The sequence below is a fragment of the Lepidochelys kempii genome, chromosome 1 (genome assembly GCF_965140265.1).
Source record: "Lepidochelys kempii isolate rLepKem1 chromosome 1, rLepKem1.hap2, whole genome shotgun sequence".
Lineage (NCBI taxonomy): Eukaryota > Metazoa > Chordata > Testudines > Cheloniidae > Lepidochelys > Lepidochelys kempii.
The window spans coordinates 230409180-230429514 of NC_133256.1; the positions used below are offsets into that span (position 1 = coordinate 230409180).

Sequence of the window (20335 nt, forward strand, 5' to 3'; positions counted from 1 at the left end):
AGCACTGCACATAAATCTGTCTAGATGTCTCGAAAGCTCTGCAACCTTTGCACCCAGCTGGCAGTTCACCATGCATGTCTCCAGGTCCTTACAAACCCAACTATCTACTTTTGTAATTATCGAATCCCCCATTATTATTGCCTGGCTCTTCCTTGTAACTGGGGTTCCCTCCCCAGGAGGGCTATCCACAGTGTGAGAGGGGTATGTCTGACCCTGACATAATCTGGAAGGAAGTTGCCAACCAGGCCTGCTGACGGTGAGGGGTTGGGGGGGGGACAAAGGGGGCAATTGCCCAGGGGCCAGGCAATTTAAAAGGGCCTGGGTACCCCTGGCCACCGCAGGGCTCCTAGGCACGCACGGCTGGGGCCGAGTTTCTAATCTGCCGGGGGTGCTCCCCCCAGCTCTGCCCAGGCCCCGCCCTCACTCCACCCCACACTCCCCCTCTTCCCACCCCTGCCCAGTTCCGCCCCCCTCCCCCGAGCATGCTATGCCCTTGCTCCTTCCCCTCTCCCCCCCAGCGCCTCCAGATGGAAGATGGAAACAGCTGATCCACGGCAGGTGGTAGGCACTGGGAGGGAGGGGGAGGCGCTGATCTGTGGGGCTCGCCAGTGGGCAAGAGGCGCTGGGGGGGTGAGGAAGGTTCAGCACCCACAATTTTTTCCGTGGAGTCGGTGCCTATGCTCAGTGGTGGTGAAAGCAGCCAGGCGGGCATGTGGAAGCCCTGGCCGTGCTGGAAGAGTGTACCTAGCAGCTCACTGGGCACCAGCCAGCGCAGACGCAGCACCGCCCAAATGTCAGGCGGCCCGCGGGCGCGGCTTGTGCGTATGTGCACCAGCCGCCGTGCGTGGTCCAGCTCCGCACCCATGTGGCAACGCCACGCCGGGCCAGGAGCAGTGTGGGGCTCTGCACCAGCCTGCCCTGCATGAATCAAACCTCAGCCACCTCTTTCTAGGGGCCCATTGACTGTTCTACCCTGGGGCCCAGAATTGCTGTTGGTGAGCCTGCATTTCCCTTCGCTTCAGCTTGATGCTCTCCTCTGAGATTCCATCCTCCTCAACAGCACGGAGGCTGTCAGACTGGGGGTGGGACCACCCTACTGTGTCCCAGAAAGCCTCATCTATGTACCTCTCTGTCACCCTTAGCTTCTCCAGTTCAGCCACTCTGGTCTCATGAGCCTGTACTGTAGCTCTGAGGCCATTGGCTCCTTGCACCGAATGCACACACATGCTGCCTGCCCACAAGGCAGGTAATCATACATGCTGCAATAAACTGGATAGCCCCCCACTCTGCTGCTGGCCTTCTGCCGGCATTGTTTTCACTCCTGCAGCGTTTTTTGTTTGGGGGGTGGCTGGGTGTTGATTGGCCTAAGTTTACAGAATGGTAAGTGTATCTGGCTGTCACACCCCTCACAAAACTTCTGTTTGCTGCTCCTATTCACTAGCCCCTCTAGTCACTTAGGCTTTGGCTTTTGCTGTTCTCTCTGAATAGGCCTGCCACCTGATTAAGGGATCAGGATCCCTTTCCTTCATGGGACGAGGGGAGAATGGGATCACCTGCATTGCCCTCAACATGCTCATAACCATGGGCGGCAGGTCATATAGGCTGGGGGAGGCTCTGCCTCCGCAAACAGCCAGCGGTGACCCCACGCCCTGCTGTGATTGCTCCCCGCGTGCGGCTCCAGTCCCCTGGCTCCAGCCCTCCCACCCCCCCCTCCAGCGCACCGCTAGGGCTAGGGCCACGCGCCGCCCGCCTTCCTGCACTCCGTGGCTGGGGAGGCTGGGGGCCTGCACCACCCACCCTCCCAACACTCCTTTGGGGCCGTGGGACTGGGCCGGTGGCTGCAGTGTGTGGGGGGGGTTGGCTCCAGGCTCGGGTGGGGGCGGGGCAGAAGAGGGGGCTCAACTCTGGCAGGGGTGGGACCTCGAGTGGAAGGGGTGTGGCTGGGGACTAGCCTCCCCCAGCCAGCGGTTCATGCACTGCCCATGCTCATAACATCTGTGGTGCTGCATTAAGATATCTAGCATCAAATCTCATGCTTCAGGTCTTCAATTAGTTGCCTGCTGGGGGCAGGAAGGAATTTTTTCTCCAATGGACAGATATATTGTCATGGTTTTTTCCCCTCCCACCTTCCTTTAAAACACTACAGAGTGGCGGTAGTTAGAGATGGGACACTGGATGGGATGGACTAGTGCTGTGAGGTGAGATGGGGAATCCTTTCTAGCTATGTGACTGCTGTGCCTTACTCCCTGATTTTAGGGTCAGGATGGAATTAGCCCTTAAGTCAGGCTGGCAGGAACCTTGAGATTTTTTTCGCCTTCTTCTGCAACATGGGATGCGTGTCACTTGCCAGGATCACCTGGGCATATCTCACTTAACCAGTGCCACTGCAGGGACCTCAGACATCAACAAAACATTAGTCTCTCTTTTTGGCACACAGTTTGGTTTTCTCAGGGATGAACTGGTTTGGTCTAACTAAAGTCTTCGGGCTTTAGGGTACATAGATGAAAGGTAATAGCCCGTGGTATGCAAAAGAGCAGGCGAGATGATCTGATAGTCCCTTCTGGCCTTAAACTCTGTTAAACTCAGTGTTTGCATTGGTGATGCTTCTGCTGTATGTTTTCTGTGGCTAAAACAAAGGACTTCAGTCTCCAGCACTGTTAGTTTGCCACCATCTGTAAGTATTAGAATATGTAATAGCTGTAGCTTTCTGTCTTTTGTGGCACAGGCTCCGTGACGAGAAAAACTGTCTGTTGTTCTACTGCAGTGGCATGGACGTGCTGCTGTAGGAATGCCGGAAGGTAGGACTGCCCTCTTGTGTAAGTCTTGGTGCAATTGCAATAATTCAACTTCCCAGAGGCGGAGGGCCGGATTCCCTATTGCCCTGTATCTTATGCAGTAATTTACACCAGTGCAAAGTGAATAAGGCGTTACCCTTTTAATTTAGGCAGCACCTTGCTCTCACTGTGCACTACTGTGAATGGATCCATAAGCTCCATGGCAATGTCTGAAGTGATGACAGAGGTTAGTTAGAGTAAGATGACAGCAACACAGTGTAGTTATGGGTGTATCACTGTTCCCATATTTTCCTTTGGGGTTTTCAGAAGAGGTAGTTTTATCTCACCCACTGAAATCCACCTTAAGTTGAATCTTATCAGACAAGTTCCTGGCAGTTGAAGCATCCACATTTTCCACCTTTTAAACAAAAATTAAAATCAATTTGGTAACCACTTAGTTAGGTCAGCTTAACGACCTTGCTCAGGGCTGTGAAAAATTTCACGCCATGTGAGATGTAATTAAGACACCCAAAGCCTAAGAGTTCTTCTGTTGACCTAGCTACTGCCTCTCAGAGAAGTGGATTTACTTCATCAATAGAAGACTACCTTCCAGTGCTATAGTATGTGACCACATTACAGTGGCACAGCTTCAGTGGTGGCGTTTCTAGCATAGACATACCCCTATTTATCCAAGGCAGAAGCAATTGGTAAAATGTTTAAGGTGAAAGGAAGTTTTGCGTTAAAGTTTAGGAAAGCTTTAGAACTAGAGGTTCATTGAAAATGTGATGATTTGTATGTGGAAAACTTGAATCATTTTCTCAAAGTATCAACCAGCACTTTTCACAACTATTAAAATAGTGCTAAGCTGCCAAGGAGGATTGTGAAATAGCCCTCACAGCATTCAATAGGCTGAAACATGTATTTGATAGTAGAAACAAACAATCCTCCCACCTGGAGCATGGACAAGAGAGTTGTTAGAAGCCACTTCCAACACATTGATCTTCTTAGTGGTAAAGAGCACGACCTTTGATGTTGCTACTTCGAATACGGAGCAATGTAATCAGGGCAAAGTATAAACAATATCAATGAAAACTCTGGAACTTAAGGCCAAGTTTGGCTTTGGCTTTTAAGCACAGTTAAAAATCCTTCCCTTAATTACTAATCCCAGGGAGCATGGAAGATGTAATTGATGGAGATGACCCCTATACCTTCTTGAGCTTTCCAAGAAGGGGTCCAACCAGTAACTTCTTTTCCAGCAGGGGATGAAGGAGAGTCCAGTTTGCAAGGACAGACGCCTCACTTTGCAAGCCAGTCATACACTGCAGAAGAGAAATGCGGGTGGTTCAGTTTCCCTGTGTCTCCTATCAGGGCTTCACCCTTACTGGCAGACAGAAGGGGAATAACTGTCCATCAGCTGCTTCCTCCATCCAGATCTGAAAGTTGCATGGTGGCTTTGCCGGGGGGACGGGGATGGGACTGGATCAGGTCCTTACAGTGGCCCATCAATCTCCTTAGAGATTGATCTTTTGCAATTACATTGCACCGCTCATCTACAAGGCCGTCTCCCGTGTCAGACAGGGAAACAGAGGTACAGAGAAGGTAAGTGACTTGTGCAACCTTCCATTTTTCAGGGCCCTTGCTGTAACCAAAAGATGAATGGCCTGACCCCATCTAGATATGGCCCAAAGCACTGTGCATTCACAGCCTGCACACTCATGTAATCATCTTTGTACAAAGTATGCCTTGAGCGGTATCATTTGAAAACTAACAACTTGCGGGTCAGTCACATCATGGTAAAATGTATATAGCAACATTATATGCAAAGGTCTGAATTCCCCTGTAGAAAGTCACTAGCATATGTTCAAGACCAGATGGCCTTGCCTAGGTAAAGTTGGTAAATGGATCTGTCCTAAACAAAGGAGTGGGTGTTTACCTCAATTTACGTATATGCAGTAAGCAGGACCATCAAGACAGGGGGAGGAGGAGGAGGAGATTGCAGGGAACAGAACAACTTGCATTTTAGCAAACACCAGTAGGAGGAAGAACATGTGGGTGAGAAAAGCCATCTTGAACAAAGCCTGTATCTTGCTAGATTAAGTTTTAGACTTTTAGATGCAGGTTTTCACTTTTATTTGCTTGTGACCCTAACTTTCTCTTATACTTGAATTAATTTAAAAGCCTGTCTTCTTTTGTTAATAAACTTGTTTTACTATTAAGCTCAATGACCAGTGCTGTGTTTGAATTAAAGTGAATGTTAACTCCAGTTACTATGGCAAACTGGTGGGTTTTCTCTCTTCAAGGAGCAAATGAATCTTCTTATCCCTCTGAATGTTGCAGGAGAGGGCTTTAAAGTGGTTTGTGTGTGTATTGGTGTTACCTGCTCCCATTAACTAAGTCTGGTAAGACCAGAATGGGTCTGTGATAACTGCTGGCAGGCTGTTGGATTCCAAGTGTTGAATCAGTGTTGTACAGCAGACAGAACACAGAGTGCATGCTGACTGCGGGCTGTATGTATGTCCTGGGCAAGAAGCCATAAGTAGAAACAGCATGTAGGGGCACTTAGGGTTATAATATAAGCAGTGACAACCTCTCACTGGTCTGAATTGCACCCCAGAATGTGACAATAGATGTTAGAAGTAATATGCTGAAGGACAAGGAAAGCAAAAAGTTTACCAATTGTATACTACTGTAAAACAGTTAAATCAGTACCACCGTACTCGCTATAATATTTAGGATGCCTAAGCAGAAATAGGAACATGTCTTTTCAAAGGTCTCTTTCCCATAGGAGAGCTAATGAAATGATAAAGCATGTCACTGGTCTAATGACATGCAGTAGCACTCACTAGCTCAGCAAAGCCACACACACACACACACACACACACACCCGTTAAACCACTTTATTTTTTGATGCAGAATTAAAGAATGGAAACAGCCACATTGGGTATTCTCTTCATGTCATGAGATGGGATCTTCCCATGCTGATAGCGTGCTGGTTTACATATAAGCTAAACAAAGGATGGTGCCTCCTTCAGTACAGGCCCCTGAAAATTCATGCTGTGGTTTGCGTATAGCTGCAGATTGTCGGGTGGCAGTGAGGTTCTGGAACTGCTGAGGTCTGATTGTCCTCTCAACTAGAGAAGTGCAGCTCATTTACTGCTATACCAGATGGGATGCTCAGACTCCCCTGGCTCAGGGAATGGAGAGAAATATTGTAAAAAATCAAACAGATACCAAACTCAATTGTTTCTCCAAAGCTTGACTTGTTACTAGCTCCGCTGATAACTGAGGGCCTCACTCTTGTAAAAGATGCACAGCATACTTGTGAAACAAATGTATAATTTTACCCACCAAAAGAACTACATGTGCTTAAAAAGTTTTATATAATAATCAATGTATATTATTAGTATCATTCCTTCTACCTCACTGAAGCGGCTACTACTGTGTAATAACCAATTGCTCAGTAAACACCAGTGTCCTAAGGGGTCACATTGCTCTCATTTCTCAGATGCTGCACAATCCCAATTGTGCTGCCCAGTGCTGCTATTCTGCAGTCATTGCATTTGGGGCCCACATTCTTTCCTGCCTTTGGAGGAGTGAAACAGCTCTGCAGGGCAGCAGGCTGGGTGGGGTTCAGAAATCCTCTGCTGCTCTGAGGCTGGGGGTGAGAACAGTGGTCTTAAAAAAAACAAAACTACAAGAATAGAAAGGAGACTTGCATGTAAAATCAGATTGTTTTCCACATTAAAAAGGGCAACTTGGATACTACAATAATTAGGGCCCTATCAAATTCACAGCCATGAAAAACACGTCACAGACTGAAATCTGGTCTTTTATGTGCTTTTACTGTACACTATACAGATTTCACAGGGGAGACCAGCATTTCTCAAACTGGGGGTTCTGATCCAAAAGAGTTGCAGGGAGGTCACAAGGTTATTTTAGGTCAGGTCGCAGGATTGCCACCCTTACTTCTGCACTGCCTTCAGAGCTAGGCGGCTGGAGAGTGGCGGCTGTTGGCCGAGTGTCCAGCTCTGAAGGCAGCACCTGACCAGCAGCAGCACAGAAGTAAGGGCGGCATTACCATACCATACTTCTGCATTGCTGCCTTCAGAGCTGGGCAGCCAGAGTGGCAGCTGCTGACTGAGGGCCCAGCTCTGCAGGCAGCAGCGCAGAAGTAAGGGTGTCAATACCATACCAGGCCATCCTTACTTCTGTGCTGCTGCTAGCAGCAGCTCTGCCTTCAGAGCTGGGCTCCCGGCCAGCAGCCACCGCTCTCCAGCTGTCCAGCTCTGAAGGCAGCGCTGCTGCCAACACAGAAGTAAGGATAGCACTTCCACAACCGTCCCTACAATAACCTTGCAACCCTCCACAACTCGTTTGGGTCAGGACCCCTACAATTACAATACCATGAAATTTCATATTTAAATAGCTGAAACCATGAAATTTACAATTTTTACAATCCTGTGACCGTGAAATTGACCAAAATGGGCCGTGAATTTAGTAGGCCCCTAACAATAATGGTATCAGTGTGGAAAACCTGATGGCAAAACACGGGAAAGCCACCTGGTTTAATTGTAGTGACTCCTAGCTGCCCTGTAGGCTTAAATTTGAATGCATCACCAGCTTTCTACAATCTCCACCCTCCTGTTACAGGTCTAGTCTACCCGCTTGGAGTTCTGATAGGCATACACCCTCTGGTACAAGCCTCCTCACTGTACTCAGACCAGTGGTCCGCTCCTTTTCTCTCTCCCCCCTTGGGGTAAATTCCCTCTTTAGGCGAATAAATAGAGAGCCCAGATGCTCAGCTTATGTCCAACACAACTTCAGTTATGTTGACATAGTTAATGAATTTAGAATAAACATTTCTGAAAGCCTTTTAGATATATGTGCGGTATGCTATCCTGTCTTCCTTTCATACCAGATATTCTTCAATGCACAAAAACTGTGACAACTGCAGTGTGTTAGTGTGAGATGTACAATGCATGCCAACAAACCACGGATTGTAGAGACCCAATGATTCAGGGAAGATTTATTGTACTGGAGAATATCCAATATTTTTCTTCATAGCACTGAATAACAATTCATGAAAATAATCAGAAAATATAAGCTTTTTAAATGACAGTCAAAAGAGAAACTAATATAATTACATATAATACAGATTTCCATCTTGCAGTTAAAGCAAAGCAGTACTAAAAATGGTCATTTTTGTCTTCACAGTTAATGAGCATTGCCTCTCCTGTTTAAAGCTTCAGCAACTCAAATCTCTTAATCACTGTGTGATTATGTTCAGACCGAAGCTGCATCTGGGTTGTAAACATATTCTTCAAATCTTCCTCCTCTGTATTCTATAGAGTGGGCACACTTAAATTCATTCTATTTGTGGGAATAATAAAGGTTTCAGAGATACCAACTATACATAAAATGAGGAATCATCACTAGAACTGTTATCTCTCGAACCAGAATGAACTTTTTAAGGCTATAATTCAGCAAAGCGTGTGTGTGCTTAAGCATGTGCTTAAGTCGCATTGATTTCAATGAATTTTGAATCATGCCCTTTATGACTGTCAGTTTAATGACTAGCCCTAATCAGCATCTGCTTCAGCAATGTGCTGAACAGGGATGGATTTAAGCATATGCTTAAGTGCATTACTAAACTGGGCTTAAGTGCATGTACTGTGTGTGTTTACATAAATAGTACACACATGCACACACAGTTATTGCCATTAGCTTTCTTGTGTTTGAACATTCTATACACAAGGGCAGCACCTGCACTTATTTTGGTTTCTACAAACATAACGAAGCGCCTGAAGAGAGCTATTGCAGCTTTCAATCAGGCACTGTATTGGCACTGAAAGCTTTATTTTGAAAACGATAAGCAGCAATACTGAATAAATAGATAGAATGATTGTTTTGTCATCTCCATACAGCTGATGGCCTTCATCCAAAACATTAAAATACTGTAGCAAATAAAACAAACATGCATGTTTCAACGTTCCAAAAAAAAAAAAAGAGGCATAATATAAAAGTAACACTTTGACACTTATTTTAATACCGTACAGGCCGTTAAAGATTATTTTCTGGAAAAAAATGAATAAAGTTTTGCTATTTACATAGATAATTAAGGCCCAATTCATTCTAAGTAACGCACACTGGGAAACTGTATACTTCAGTTCACTAAAAATCACAGGATCAATTTTTTCCCCACACATATAATCCCAATTCACCATAATGCAATACATAGTGTGCTTTTTTTTTTTTTAAAAGGCAGTTAGCCCCAATTAGAGGTTTTCCTTTCTCTAAAAGGTCTTCTCTTAATCACAAAGAAAAGTAATATTTGCAGATTCTGTAAGCTAGGGTAGTGATGGAATGTTCGCTTTCAAGTTTCAGAAGATGGGTATCATTTTAAAAAATGCTTGAGTGACATATGAGCCATTATGATCTTTCAATGAGATTTACTTTTTTTTGAAAATTGTATCCTAAATCTTACTCTATTTTTCCATTTATCTCCCTTCCTACACTTGTGAGTGACAACGTGAGGGATTCACACAGTTAATTTCCATTAGCAATAATAGGAGTCTTTCATATAAATGTTCTGTGCACTTTGAGGAAAACAGATAGTTGCATATTGAACTAGTTAATGAAAACAAAAATCTATATTTATTACGCTGGCCAGGATAGAATCTGGCACCTGTTAAAGTACATGCTGTTTTTGTTCTACTCATGCCCCTTAGACCAGGTTTGAAAACGCTTTTGAAAATGGAAGCATGATAAAAAAATCTACATTTCAAAAGGGTCACATGTTGATATGGAGTGAAACTCTTAATTCTTTATGATGCTGTGATTGAATCGAATAATATAATAAAAACACACAACTCTAGGGCATGCCATTTTTTTAGTTAATCTACAGACACGGCACAAACATAGGACCATGTAAAGTTCAACACGTCAAGAAGATGGAAAATAAAGGGATTTTCTCAAATTTTTAAAAACATTTCAGTGAATGTACTGTTTTACTAACAGCAGCTCTGGAGCACCAACTGTTCTGTTTACCCTCCTGGTGAACAGAAGCAGTGAAAGCTCCTCAGGTGCCCTGATGATATTCTCCAGCTTTAACCTGGGGAGGGCAGAAGATGGAATGCTAGTCTCCAAACCCACTTACTGCTTGACCTCTCTGCCAAACAGCAGTCACCACCCAACTATGCTAAATTTAAACCAGTAAATTAAGGGGAAAGGCTCCAAATTTTATTACTGGAAAAATATCTTGAGCCATTCAAAACCCTGAGTTTTCTCACCCACCCACTTAAAGCACAATAAGACACACCATTCTTATGATCTTAGCACTCATGGAAATCAATGGGAGCTGGCTCAGACCCTTACTGCATAACAGGATAAGTACATTTATCTGCTTTAACAATCCTCTATATCAGTATGCAGAAAAGATTTGATCAAACTTTTCTTTGTGATTAAGTGACATAGGTTCTTTGCTATGCAACGCAATTTGGGCCCGATACTGCAAAGTGCCGACTGCCTGAACTCCAGTCGACTTCAAAGGGAGTTGAGGATACTAAGTATCCTACCAGATTGGGCCATTTGTTTGGCAAAACTGGACCTGGAAAGTAAGGCATATATGCCCCTTGGACACAGTATAATCTCCAAATTATTTGTGTTTTATATTAACAAATACATTTTTATATAAGAAAAAGTTATGAGCACAAACATACATGAGCACAGAATCATCAATAACTGATATGAAAAACTGAGCGTGGCAAAGATTTTTTTAGGCCAGAGCAGCACATTTACCAGTTTGTTCACAAGTAAAGAGACATGGATGCTGACTATTTTTGAACTGAGTGTTCTTCACAGCCTCATTTGAAGTTGCTGTTAGTCTAAATACAGCAGCATTTTTAGTATTTCTGATGCTATTAATAAAAGAGAAATGCAAAAAATTCCATTTAATGGTGATTCCTTCATCTCATGCTGTATCCTTCAAACTTTGATTTACCATTTTGATGTGGAAATTCCTGGTCTTTTTTTAAATAGGAAAATTAATTTAGTATTTATCTGGGCACAAGTAAATCCAAGCAGGAGCATGTATATTTTAAAAATAAAAAGATTTCTAAAGTATTATTCTTTAATTATTAAAGCTTGGGTTTTTACTCACCAGGTATGAAATCCTGATCCTACTAAAGTCAAAAGAAGTTCTGCCATTGACTTCAATGGAATCAGGATTCTCCCTCTAGATTTTGATTTCTGGGGACCCGAAGGGCTAAATTCTGCTCTGGATGCACAGGCATGGCTCCCACTGAAGTCAAAGGGATCTGCAGGCATGCAATGGCAATATCTGGTGCTGTTATAATGGGCAGTCCAAATGCAATACATAAGGCCCAGAGTCTGTAATCCGATCCATGCAGGTGGACCCCTCAGGTCGGCAAGAAGGAGTTCCACTGATGCCCATGGTGTTCTGCACAGACTCAGGACTGTGTCCACTGCATTGATCCGAGTGCAGGACCAGGGCCTAGCATCATAACCGCACTTTATTTGGAAGTGTTTACTTTTACATTCTGCTGGGGAGCCACTTTATCTAAACCTTGTTTTATTTTTGGTTGTATTAGGTGACCTCAAAATATTGTAAAAATAAATGGAAGTCTACAAGTGAATCTGTGAAAGTCTATCTTCTACCTCTCTCTTGTAAAATACATGCTCTATAAAACCCTGAACAGAAATAATCTTGCATATCTAAAGAAAAACATGTTCCATAAAATTTTGGGGAGCAGGAATGAAATCCTGGCCCCAATGACGTCAATGGGAATTTTGCTATTGATTTCAATGGGACCAGGATATCACCCCAGCTCTTTTAAATATCATTTTGCTAAATGGTGTGTGTGGATTTTTTTTTTTTTTTTTAAAAGAACAGCAACATTTACAGGAAAATAAGAACACTGTCATTGCTGGTGAAAAAAAAGTCAAAAAGCCACACACTGAGAAGCCTCACACCCCCTTTTAGTAAGACATATGATGAAGACCCCTTATATTGTTTCTCAAAAGGCATACACAGTGTAGCACAATATCTCAAATATACATTCTATAGAATAAAATACTGTCTAACTAGTGCATCCTCAATCATATGCTGGAAATATCCTTACCAAGCCAGCTTTAAATTCCATAATATCTTTTAATGATTCATTCAAGGCAGAATCAATAGGAAGCTAATCCCACAAACTCACCCTTCAAGCCTAAGAAGGTAGCAATGAATGTGATGATGCATCATAATCCACAACGAAACAAAATCAGTGGTTCGAGACTATTTTAAAGATACAGCACCCCCACAACACTCCTGTGTTTGTGAACTGTTAATGTGATGAAACACTGGACATTTATACACACAAAAAAGTCATCTGGTCAGACTGAGAAATACGATATTATATAATTAGTCACAAGTTTAAAATAATAAAATAAACACCGTAAAGGTCAACATTCACACCACCATGGATTGCATGGAATAAATTAAACCTTAAACCAGTTGCAAACAGGTTCCTTCACTCTGCTCAGTCAGTGTTTTATTTATGCCTATACATCGAGTAATACTTTTCTAAATGCTTCTGAAGTAGCAATAATACAAATGAAGGCTTTTGCATCAATAGTTATTGGACAGTAACTTCAACATTGCCAGCTGGGTAGCTACACAGTTCCTTTGTTCTTTTGCATCAGTGCAGGGGGTATGGCTCCACGTGGTGTGTAGAATGAAGAAACGCAACATGTGGTGGCTTAAAGAGGAAAAGCTTCTTTCATTCATCGTTGGTAGAATCAGAAAGGAAGGAACTTCTACTGTCCATGGTACCTTCATAGGTCCTCTCCAGAAGAGGTATATATTGTTATACATAAATGCCCTCAGGGTTAAAACCAGACGACAGTGGATTCTGTAGAATTCGAAGATTACTGGGGAGCTGCCTTGATGAACCTGGGCGTTTCAGGGACCCAGACTGAAATGTTGTCTCTACACAAAAAAGATGATAATTAGTCTGATTTCCTTAATAATTACTAAATATTATTCGTAACATTTAGAGAACACGCTTATTCCCTGGTGTACCAGTGTACTTGGGTGCAGCACAACCATAGCCATTTACATAGAATACATTTACAGCCACGCCATCAGGGGGCTCGTTCACCTGCACAGCTATCAGTGTGATATATGCCATCATGTGCCAGCAATGCCCCTCTGCCATGTACATTGGACAAACCAGACAGTCTCTACGTAAAAGAATAAATGGACACAAATCAGACGTCAAGAATTATAACATTCAAAATCCAGTCGGAGAACACTTCAATCTCTCTGGTCACTCAATTACAGACCTAAAAGTGGCAATTCAACAAAAAAACTTCAAAAACAGATTAATTTGCAGACTGGACACCATTAAATTAGGCTTGAATAAGGACTGGGAGTGGATGTGTCATTACACAAAGTAAAACTATTTCCCCATGTTTATCCCCCCACCGCCACTGTTCCTCAGACGTTCTTGTCAACTGCTGGAAATGGCCCACCTTGATTATCACTACAAAAGGTTTTCCCCCTGCCCCCTCCTCTCCTGCTGGTAATAGCTCACCTTAAGTGATCACTCTCGTTACAGTGTGTATGGTAACACCCATTGTTTCATGTTCTCTGTGTATATAAAATCTCCCCACTGTATTTTCTACTGCATGCATCCAATGAAGTGAGCTGTAGCTCACGAAAGCTGGTGCTCAAATAAACTGGTTAGTCTCTAAGGTGCCACAAGTACTCCTTTTCTTTTTGCGGATACAGACTAACACGGCTGCTACTCTGAAACCTTACATAGAATAGATACACAGGTGACTGTAGAACGGTTGACATTTAGACACACAACTGCCACTCATTTTAATGTGAGTTGTTTGTTAGTTGGCTTTGAAAATATACCCCCCCCGCACACACACCCCCAGACAGTGCACACATACAGTAGGATGCATGTAGATATGCACCCAAACTACCAACTCCCCGCCCTCCTAAAAGAAACACCATGGCATCATTAGCAGAAGGGCTCTACATGAGGGTTGACAATAAAGGCCTTGGAAAAAGGAGTGTTTGCAGAAGATTTTTGAAAAGTAGAAGGTTTGGGCTGAGATGAAGGTCCAGGGAGGACTTGCAGGGCTGTCACAGCAGAAGCTCAGTTACCTGCTAGGTACAACAGTGGTTGCATCACTGGCACAACCATAAGTTGCATGAGCATATTTCAGAGGGCGGTGTGTGTGTGTGTGTGAGATTTTTTTAATGTATGAAAGGAGAACCTGCATAGCATACTCTTGCTACTTAGTTATCATTATCTGCTAGTCCCTCAATATAAAAAGAGTTCATTTGATGTTTAGTGTATTAGTGTTAAAGGAAGAGAGAAGAGTATTTTTTTTCCCTTACAAAACTTTCAATTTTGTACCTCTTTCGAGCTGTGTGAGAGAAGCCTCCACTTCAACAGGGTCTGCTGGAAGCACTGTGACCTTTGTTCCTGTTTGCTGGATAAATTGTTGGAGATTTACTTGTCTTAGCTCCTTTGTTAGCTGCTCCAGTTCTTGTTCTCTGTCCTAAACAGAAAGGGGGAAAATAAGTCTGTTTAGAGGTGGGTAAGTCTGGAACAGCCGTTCAAAATTCTATCCATCCATTTGTCTCTGGGGCAAGTAATTTTTTTTCTTTGATGGGTAAATAGAAAGTTACTAGTTTTTTAGATATTGTTTTTTTGAAAGATGGTTTGCTGCATAACTTATAAAAGTAAAATGATACTGAGTCATGTGCACTTATCTACTTGTTAGCAGTTATCAGATACTTGCTTCCTTGTCCTCTCTCAGACACTACTCAAGTCACCTGAACAGAAACGTAGCACAATAGCAGCAAGAGGCCCTGATAATCCATATCCTGAATGCTACAGATGCTAACCTTTTGTTTAAGGCACTGGCCAGAACCCTGAAAGTCTGGCTCCAATTTGTGGTTCTGCCACAGATTTCTTGTATAATTTGGGCAAGTCACTTAATACCTCCGTGCCTGAGTTTCCCATCCGTAAAATGGCGAGGATACTTCCTTTCTCTGTACCCTTTGTCTTGCATATTTCAACTGTAAGCATTTCTGGGCAAGGACTGCTTCTTGCTATGGGTGTGTACAGTGTCTAGCAAGTACATTTCAGAGATTGCTCTGGTTTTAAGAAAATAAGTCCTCAGATTTTTGCCAAAATTCTTCAGAATCTATTTTGTCTCAGCTTGCATTAATATCTTACATTCTGAAAACATGCACTCAAGTGTCAGGAAATTCCAAAAATGGATATTCCCCCCTCAATGTTAACTCTGTATTTGTTTACTCTATCCTATAAAATACACAAAAACAGTAATGCACTGAGGCATTCATTGAACAAAAGGAAGAGGATCAGAAGACATTAAAAACATGCAAGTGGCAATACCAACAGTGTGAATAACCTCAGCCTTTGGAATTTCCTGACTTCTGAGTGTTGGAGGGTAAAATTTTCAAAAGTATCTAAGTCCCATCGAATTAAGCTCCTAAATCACTTAAGAGCTTTTGAAATTTGTCCCTTGAGGTCTCACACCTAATGTTGCATCAATGCTCTTTTTTTTGCATTTTAAATCTCCTTTTCTAAAAATGCCAATGGCAAGGAAAGAAAGGAAAATTGCTAAATCACAGCACATGCTTGACTGAAGGTCCTTAAAAAGGTCCTTAAAAATACAGAAGGAGAAGAGTGATTAGGAAATTCTCACATGCATACATGAAAATGCTGACTTTACATGTTCATACCCTTAGAACTACTGAACCAATTTTCTTCCCTTCCTTATTATTCAGCAAAGACCATAAAAAACAAGCCACATTTAAAATTTCTAATTTCAAATCAGTTAGTTATGTGAGCACTAACACTTCAATCTGAGATTATAGAGAAACATATAATATCCTCTTCTCCCTTGCATAACTCAAACACAGCTGAACTGATTTTGCTCAAACTTTCTGGAAAAAAAAATCTTTAGTTTGAGAACAAGCGCTGAAAATTTAGCTTAATAGGAATTTGCTTGCGACAGCCAGAGCACGTGAGAATGGGAGTCTGAACTGAGTGTGCCTCAGTGGATGTTATCAGCATTGTTATTTAACTAAAATAAATAAATGAAAAGGGGGTTCTCCGGGTATCACAGTAACTAAAAGGATAATTTGTAATGTCACTAGAGGCTGGGGATGGGTGGCTAAACATATATGCTTAGAGTTTTCATGTGTTTTTTTCAGATGCCCATATTAACCATATTTTTATTTAGTAAAAACAGCTTAAATTGATACGGTACTGGAACCTGTGATTCTAAGGATCCCCAAGTCCTTTACATAGTGACAGCAGAATCACTTCACACTACTCAGCTACCGTGGAATGCAGCAGCAGTTTAGTACAGGATATTAAAATAAATAACAGTGCTATAACCAACTGAAACTGAGTGCCTTAATTCTAGGGTGCCTGGGATATTAGACATACCAGGAATAGGGAAATTTGCTTCCCAGTGTCATTGTATCCCCCCTTGCCACTATTTGCTACAAACTGGATTTCCATTTATATTCATTATTTCATGCTCTACTTAGGTCCAAGTGACACTATTAACTTTTGCAGGAAATAAAAAACAGTGACTTAATTCTCCAGTGACATGGGCTCTATAATTGCTTGAGGTAGACAGAAAACAGAATCTTGAACTCAAACAAGTCAGGTAGGAAAAAGGAAGAGCTAGTCTCCAAACAATTGTTTTATAACCTGTTACTTTAACACACCCATTCTGATACTACTTTTGGATCTGTATCTTTTTTCTAAATACTATGCTCATGGAAGATTCTGGAGAGCAGCACTAGACAGACAGAAGTTCAGCCTCAAAAAGGCAAAGGACAGACAGGTAGTGCAAGCTTCAACCTTCATTATCCCAATGTAACTCAAAATGCTGACTTTTAAAAAGGGCCTATTCCTAGTGTAAGAGGAGGGTCCAGGCCTCTGCCAATACAGCCAAATCAGAATACCAAATATGGTGGTAAAAGTGGCTATGCTGGATGTGGACATTCATCCACTAGGAACTCAGACCACTCCGTGATTTCACACAGGTCACTGAACAGCCAAAAGATGGTAATGACTTTGGGTCACTACCAATTATGGTTGCCAAATTTCTAATTGCACAAAACCGAACGCTCTTGCCCCCATCTCTTCTGTGGCCCCGCCCAGGCCCTGCCCTTTCTCCAAGGCTAGGGGTGTGGGCTCTGGGGTGGGGCTAGGGATGAGGGGTTTGGGTTCCAGGAGGAGGCTCTGGGCTGGAGCTGAGGGGTTCTTGGGAGTGTGGGGGGGGCTCTTGGCTGAGGTAGGGAGTTGAAGTGTGGGAGGAGGTACAGGCTCTGGGGAGGGGCAGGGGGTACAGGAGGGGGCTCAGGGCTGGGGCACAGGTTCTGGGTGGCTGCTATCTCAGGCAACTCCCAGGAAGCTGCTGGCAGGTCCCTTGGCTCCTAGGCAGATGGCTCTGGGTGCTGCCTCTGCCCGCAGGCGCCACCCCCGTAGCTCCCATTGGCCACGGTTCCCGGCCAATGGGAGCTGCGGAGCCAGCGCTCAGGGCAGGGGCAGCGTGTGGAGCCCCCCTGGCAGCGCCTCTGCCTAGGGGCTGCAGGGACATGTCGCCACTTCTGGAGAGCCGCATGAAGCTAGGTAGGGAGCCTGCCAGCCCTGTGCCAATCAGACTTTTAATGTCCCGACCGGTCAGCACTACTGACCGGAGCAGACAGGGTCCCTTTTCGACCGGGTGTTCTGGTTGAAAATTGGACACCTGGCAACCCTACTGCCTGCCACTGAACCTGCAACTAGAGGTGAAATGTTCTGTGTTGCATTCAGCACTAATTCCTCAAGTAATTGAGTCCCTCTGAATATTTAAAGAGCAAGCACACAAAAATCTTTATCTAACCTGAGGGACTAAGGGGCAGGGGAATGAGACAATCACTTATGTCATGGGATTAGGACTGGCTGGTCCAAAAATTGCAAATTCTGAAAATTTCTGATGGAGAAAAGACAGACAAATTTTTCACAAACATCATCATGGAAGATTTCCCCCGTTTTTCTAACCAGCTCTGTCAGATCTTTGACTAATTAAAACTTAAACCTGCTATCTTTCCCCAGGCAGAAAAAAATGTTCTTACCTGTAATCTTTTGGTGGCTTGGCCCAATGACCTTTCTACAGCTTTAATGCCATTTTCTAGCCTCAGACTCTGTTGGCCCTGAATATCAATTTCACTTTTCATCTTCTCAATCTTCTCTTTGACTTCTTCTTCATTCACCTGTGACTCCTGAACTTCCCGGTGCAACTTCTCTGCTTCAAGGCCACTCTCCATTCTGTGGATTTGAGCCATATAGTCTTTTAACTTGCTCTCACACTCCAGGATTCTTTGCCTGATCTCCAGGAGTTGTTCCTTCAACTGCTTCTCATTCTCTTGCTCAATCTGCAGTTCATTTTCCCAGAACTCTTCCTCTTCAATCTCTACTTCATTTCTTTTGATTTTCTGTTCGAGTTTGATAATTTCCTCTTCCAGGCTGGAATTATACTTCTGTTCCCAGTACCTGATTTCAGCCTCGTTTGAGTCCAGCTGCTTCTCAATGGACTGAAGCTTCTCAGTCTGGAGGTGGATCAGTTTTTTCAACTCTTCAGCTGTTGTTTTATAGTTGAGCACCTTTTGCTTGAACTCAGATTCTTTACCTTTCCCAAAAATGTCCATTAACCCTTTTGCACCCCCAGTGAAGGTCAAAGATTTCCTTTTTGGCTCTCTCCTTTTTATTAATTTGTCATTCTGAGGCCTTAGCTTGGCTAATGGAGGTAAGCTTTGTCGGTACAAAGTTCTTTCAGGTATTCGAGCAACACTGTCTGAAGTCGGCCTCTCGCTGAGAGATGGCCCTGTGCGGCGTAATATTAACTGCACATCACTTGCATACTGTCCCCATTTGTTCAATGAAATTATAGGATTTTCATGAGGTGCCAAATGCCTCTCTGTATCTCTCCATTTTTCTATCAATGTGTATCTTCCAGTACGACCTAGGGGAGAAAGAATAATGAGAAAGGTGAAAATTGCATGTGTAATACCTAAAACAGTCCAACAGAGGGAACTATTGGCTAAGGATATATACTGACAAGTTATAAGAGTGCTGCATAGTCTAAATAATCCAATCATACATTTTAAGGCTAGGAGGAACCATTACGATAATCTAGTCTGATTTCCTGAACAACACACACGATAGAATCTCATCCAGTAGTTCCTGGATCAAACTCAATATCCCAAGTTCAGTGTCAGAGCATTAGTCTCCCACTGATTTTAGAGAGTACGTTTAAGAAGTGGTATATGGGAGGTAGATGTACAACTCTAAATTACAACAGGATTAGCATAGATCTTTTTTTGTATGTACCTCCAATACAATGCTTTAAAAATTATTCGTCTACACAGCATTAATCTATTATTTAGATTGCAATTGCACCCATAACGAGCAAAGTGCTTTCCAACACAGAAGAAAACAGTAATCTACTATACTAGAACAGGTTTTAAGTGAAGGCAATAACATCTATTTTGAAAAATTTTGCGCAAAGTAATACAGTGGGTACCCCGACTCTTTTTAGTCATGAATTGTGCTAAGACAAGTTCTGTTAGCATACAAGAGTAAATGAACAAATTAGTACTGGATTTCCTTTGAATATGTGATTTGAAACATAATACCTCATGGAAGCTGTAGGACAAGAAATCATATTTTCACTTTGCATTTCAATATAGCAAGCCACTTAGTCTACATTATAACAGTGACCCAATTAACTCTGAATTCTAGCAATGGGAAAAGATGAGAGTTTATTATTAGAAAATGACAAATCAGAGACTAGAAAAGTTTCTAAGGATATTTTCTCTCTCCACCTACATAATTTGCAAAATTAAATTCTGTGTTTTCACCTGGACAAAAAGTCATCAGATAGGAGCCACTGTTATAAAGACCATAACCCACAATTAAATCCTTAGTTAACCAAGACGATGCTGACACAGCATTATTCTAGTCTAAGCCATGATCAGTATTGTGTTAATTAATGTGATTGCTGACAACCATGTCCAGACTTCAATACAGTAGATGAGGCTAAAGAGACACCACTAGAGGATGCCAAACTTGGTGATTGCGGATACCTGGCTCAGAAAATTTACATAGCAGCGACCAATCAGATCTTTTTTTGGGCTTCAGAGGATTCAGAAAAATGCTCCGATATGTTGAATCCTTTTACGATTGCTGTGACGATCTCTGACCTCTATCCAAGCAGCTGGCTTTACAATGTAATGTGGTTATATTTTCAATAGAGAAAATAAATTATGTTTTTGCTGTCACCAAATTATCCCTTACATATTTATTCATGACCCAGGGTCATCTCCTCCTTGCATTCCTCTATAATTAGATTCAACAGAATTAGATTTTTATTTTTTATAAATTCAATGGATATTCATATTTATTTGTAATCATTTCCCCATTTTTATTGATTAAAATGTTCACAGT

General features: G+C 42.7%; 1 protein-coding gene across 4 annotated transcripts in view; it reads right to left on the reverse strand.

Moving 5' to 3' along the window:
* Positions 1 to 7809: 7809 nt before the first annotated feature.
* The window catches only part of RASSF8 (Ras association domain family member 8), a 122775-nt gene continuing 110249 nt past the window's right edge, over positions 7810 to 20335 (reverse strand). For all 4 annotated transcript variants that reach the window (XM_073317764.1, XM_073317789.1, XM_073317780.1 and 1 more), the window contains 3 exons: positions 17965 to 18851; positions 14213 to 14357; positions 7810 to 12765 (listed from right to left, as the gene is read on the reverse strand). In XM_073317764.1, the coding sequence (XP_073173865.1) occupies positions 12644 to 12765; positions 14213 to 14357; positions 17965 to 18851 (1154 nt within the window). In that variant the 3' untranslated portion in view covers positions 7810 to 12643. The remainder of the gene's footprint in view (positions 12766 to 14212; positions 14358 to 17964; positions 18852 to 20335) is intronic.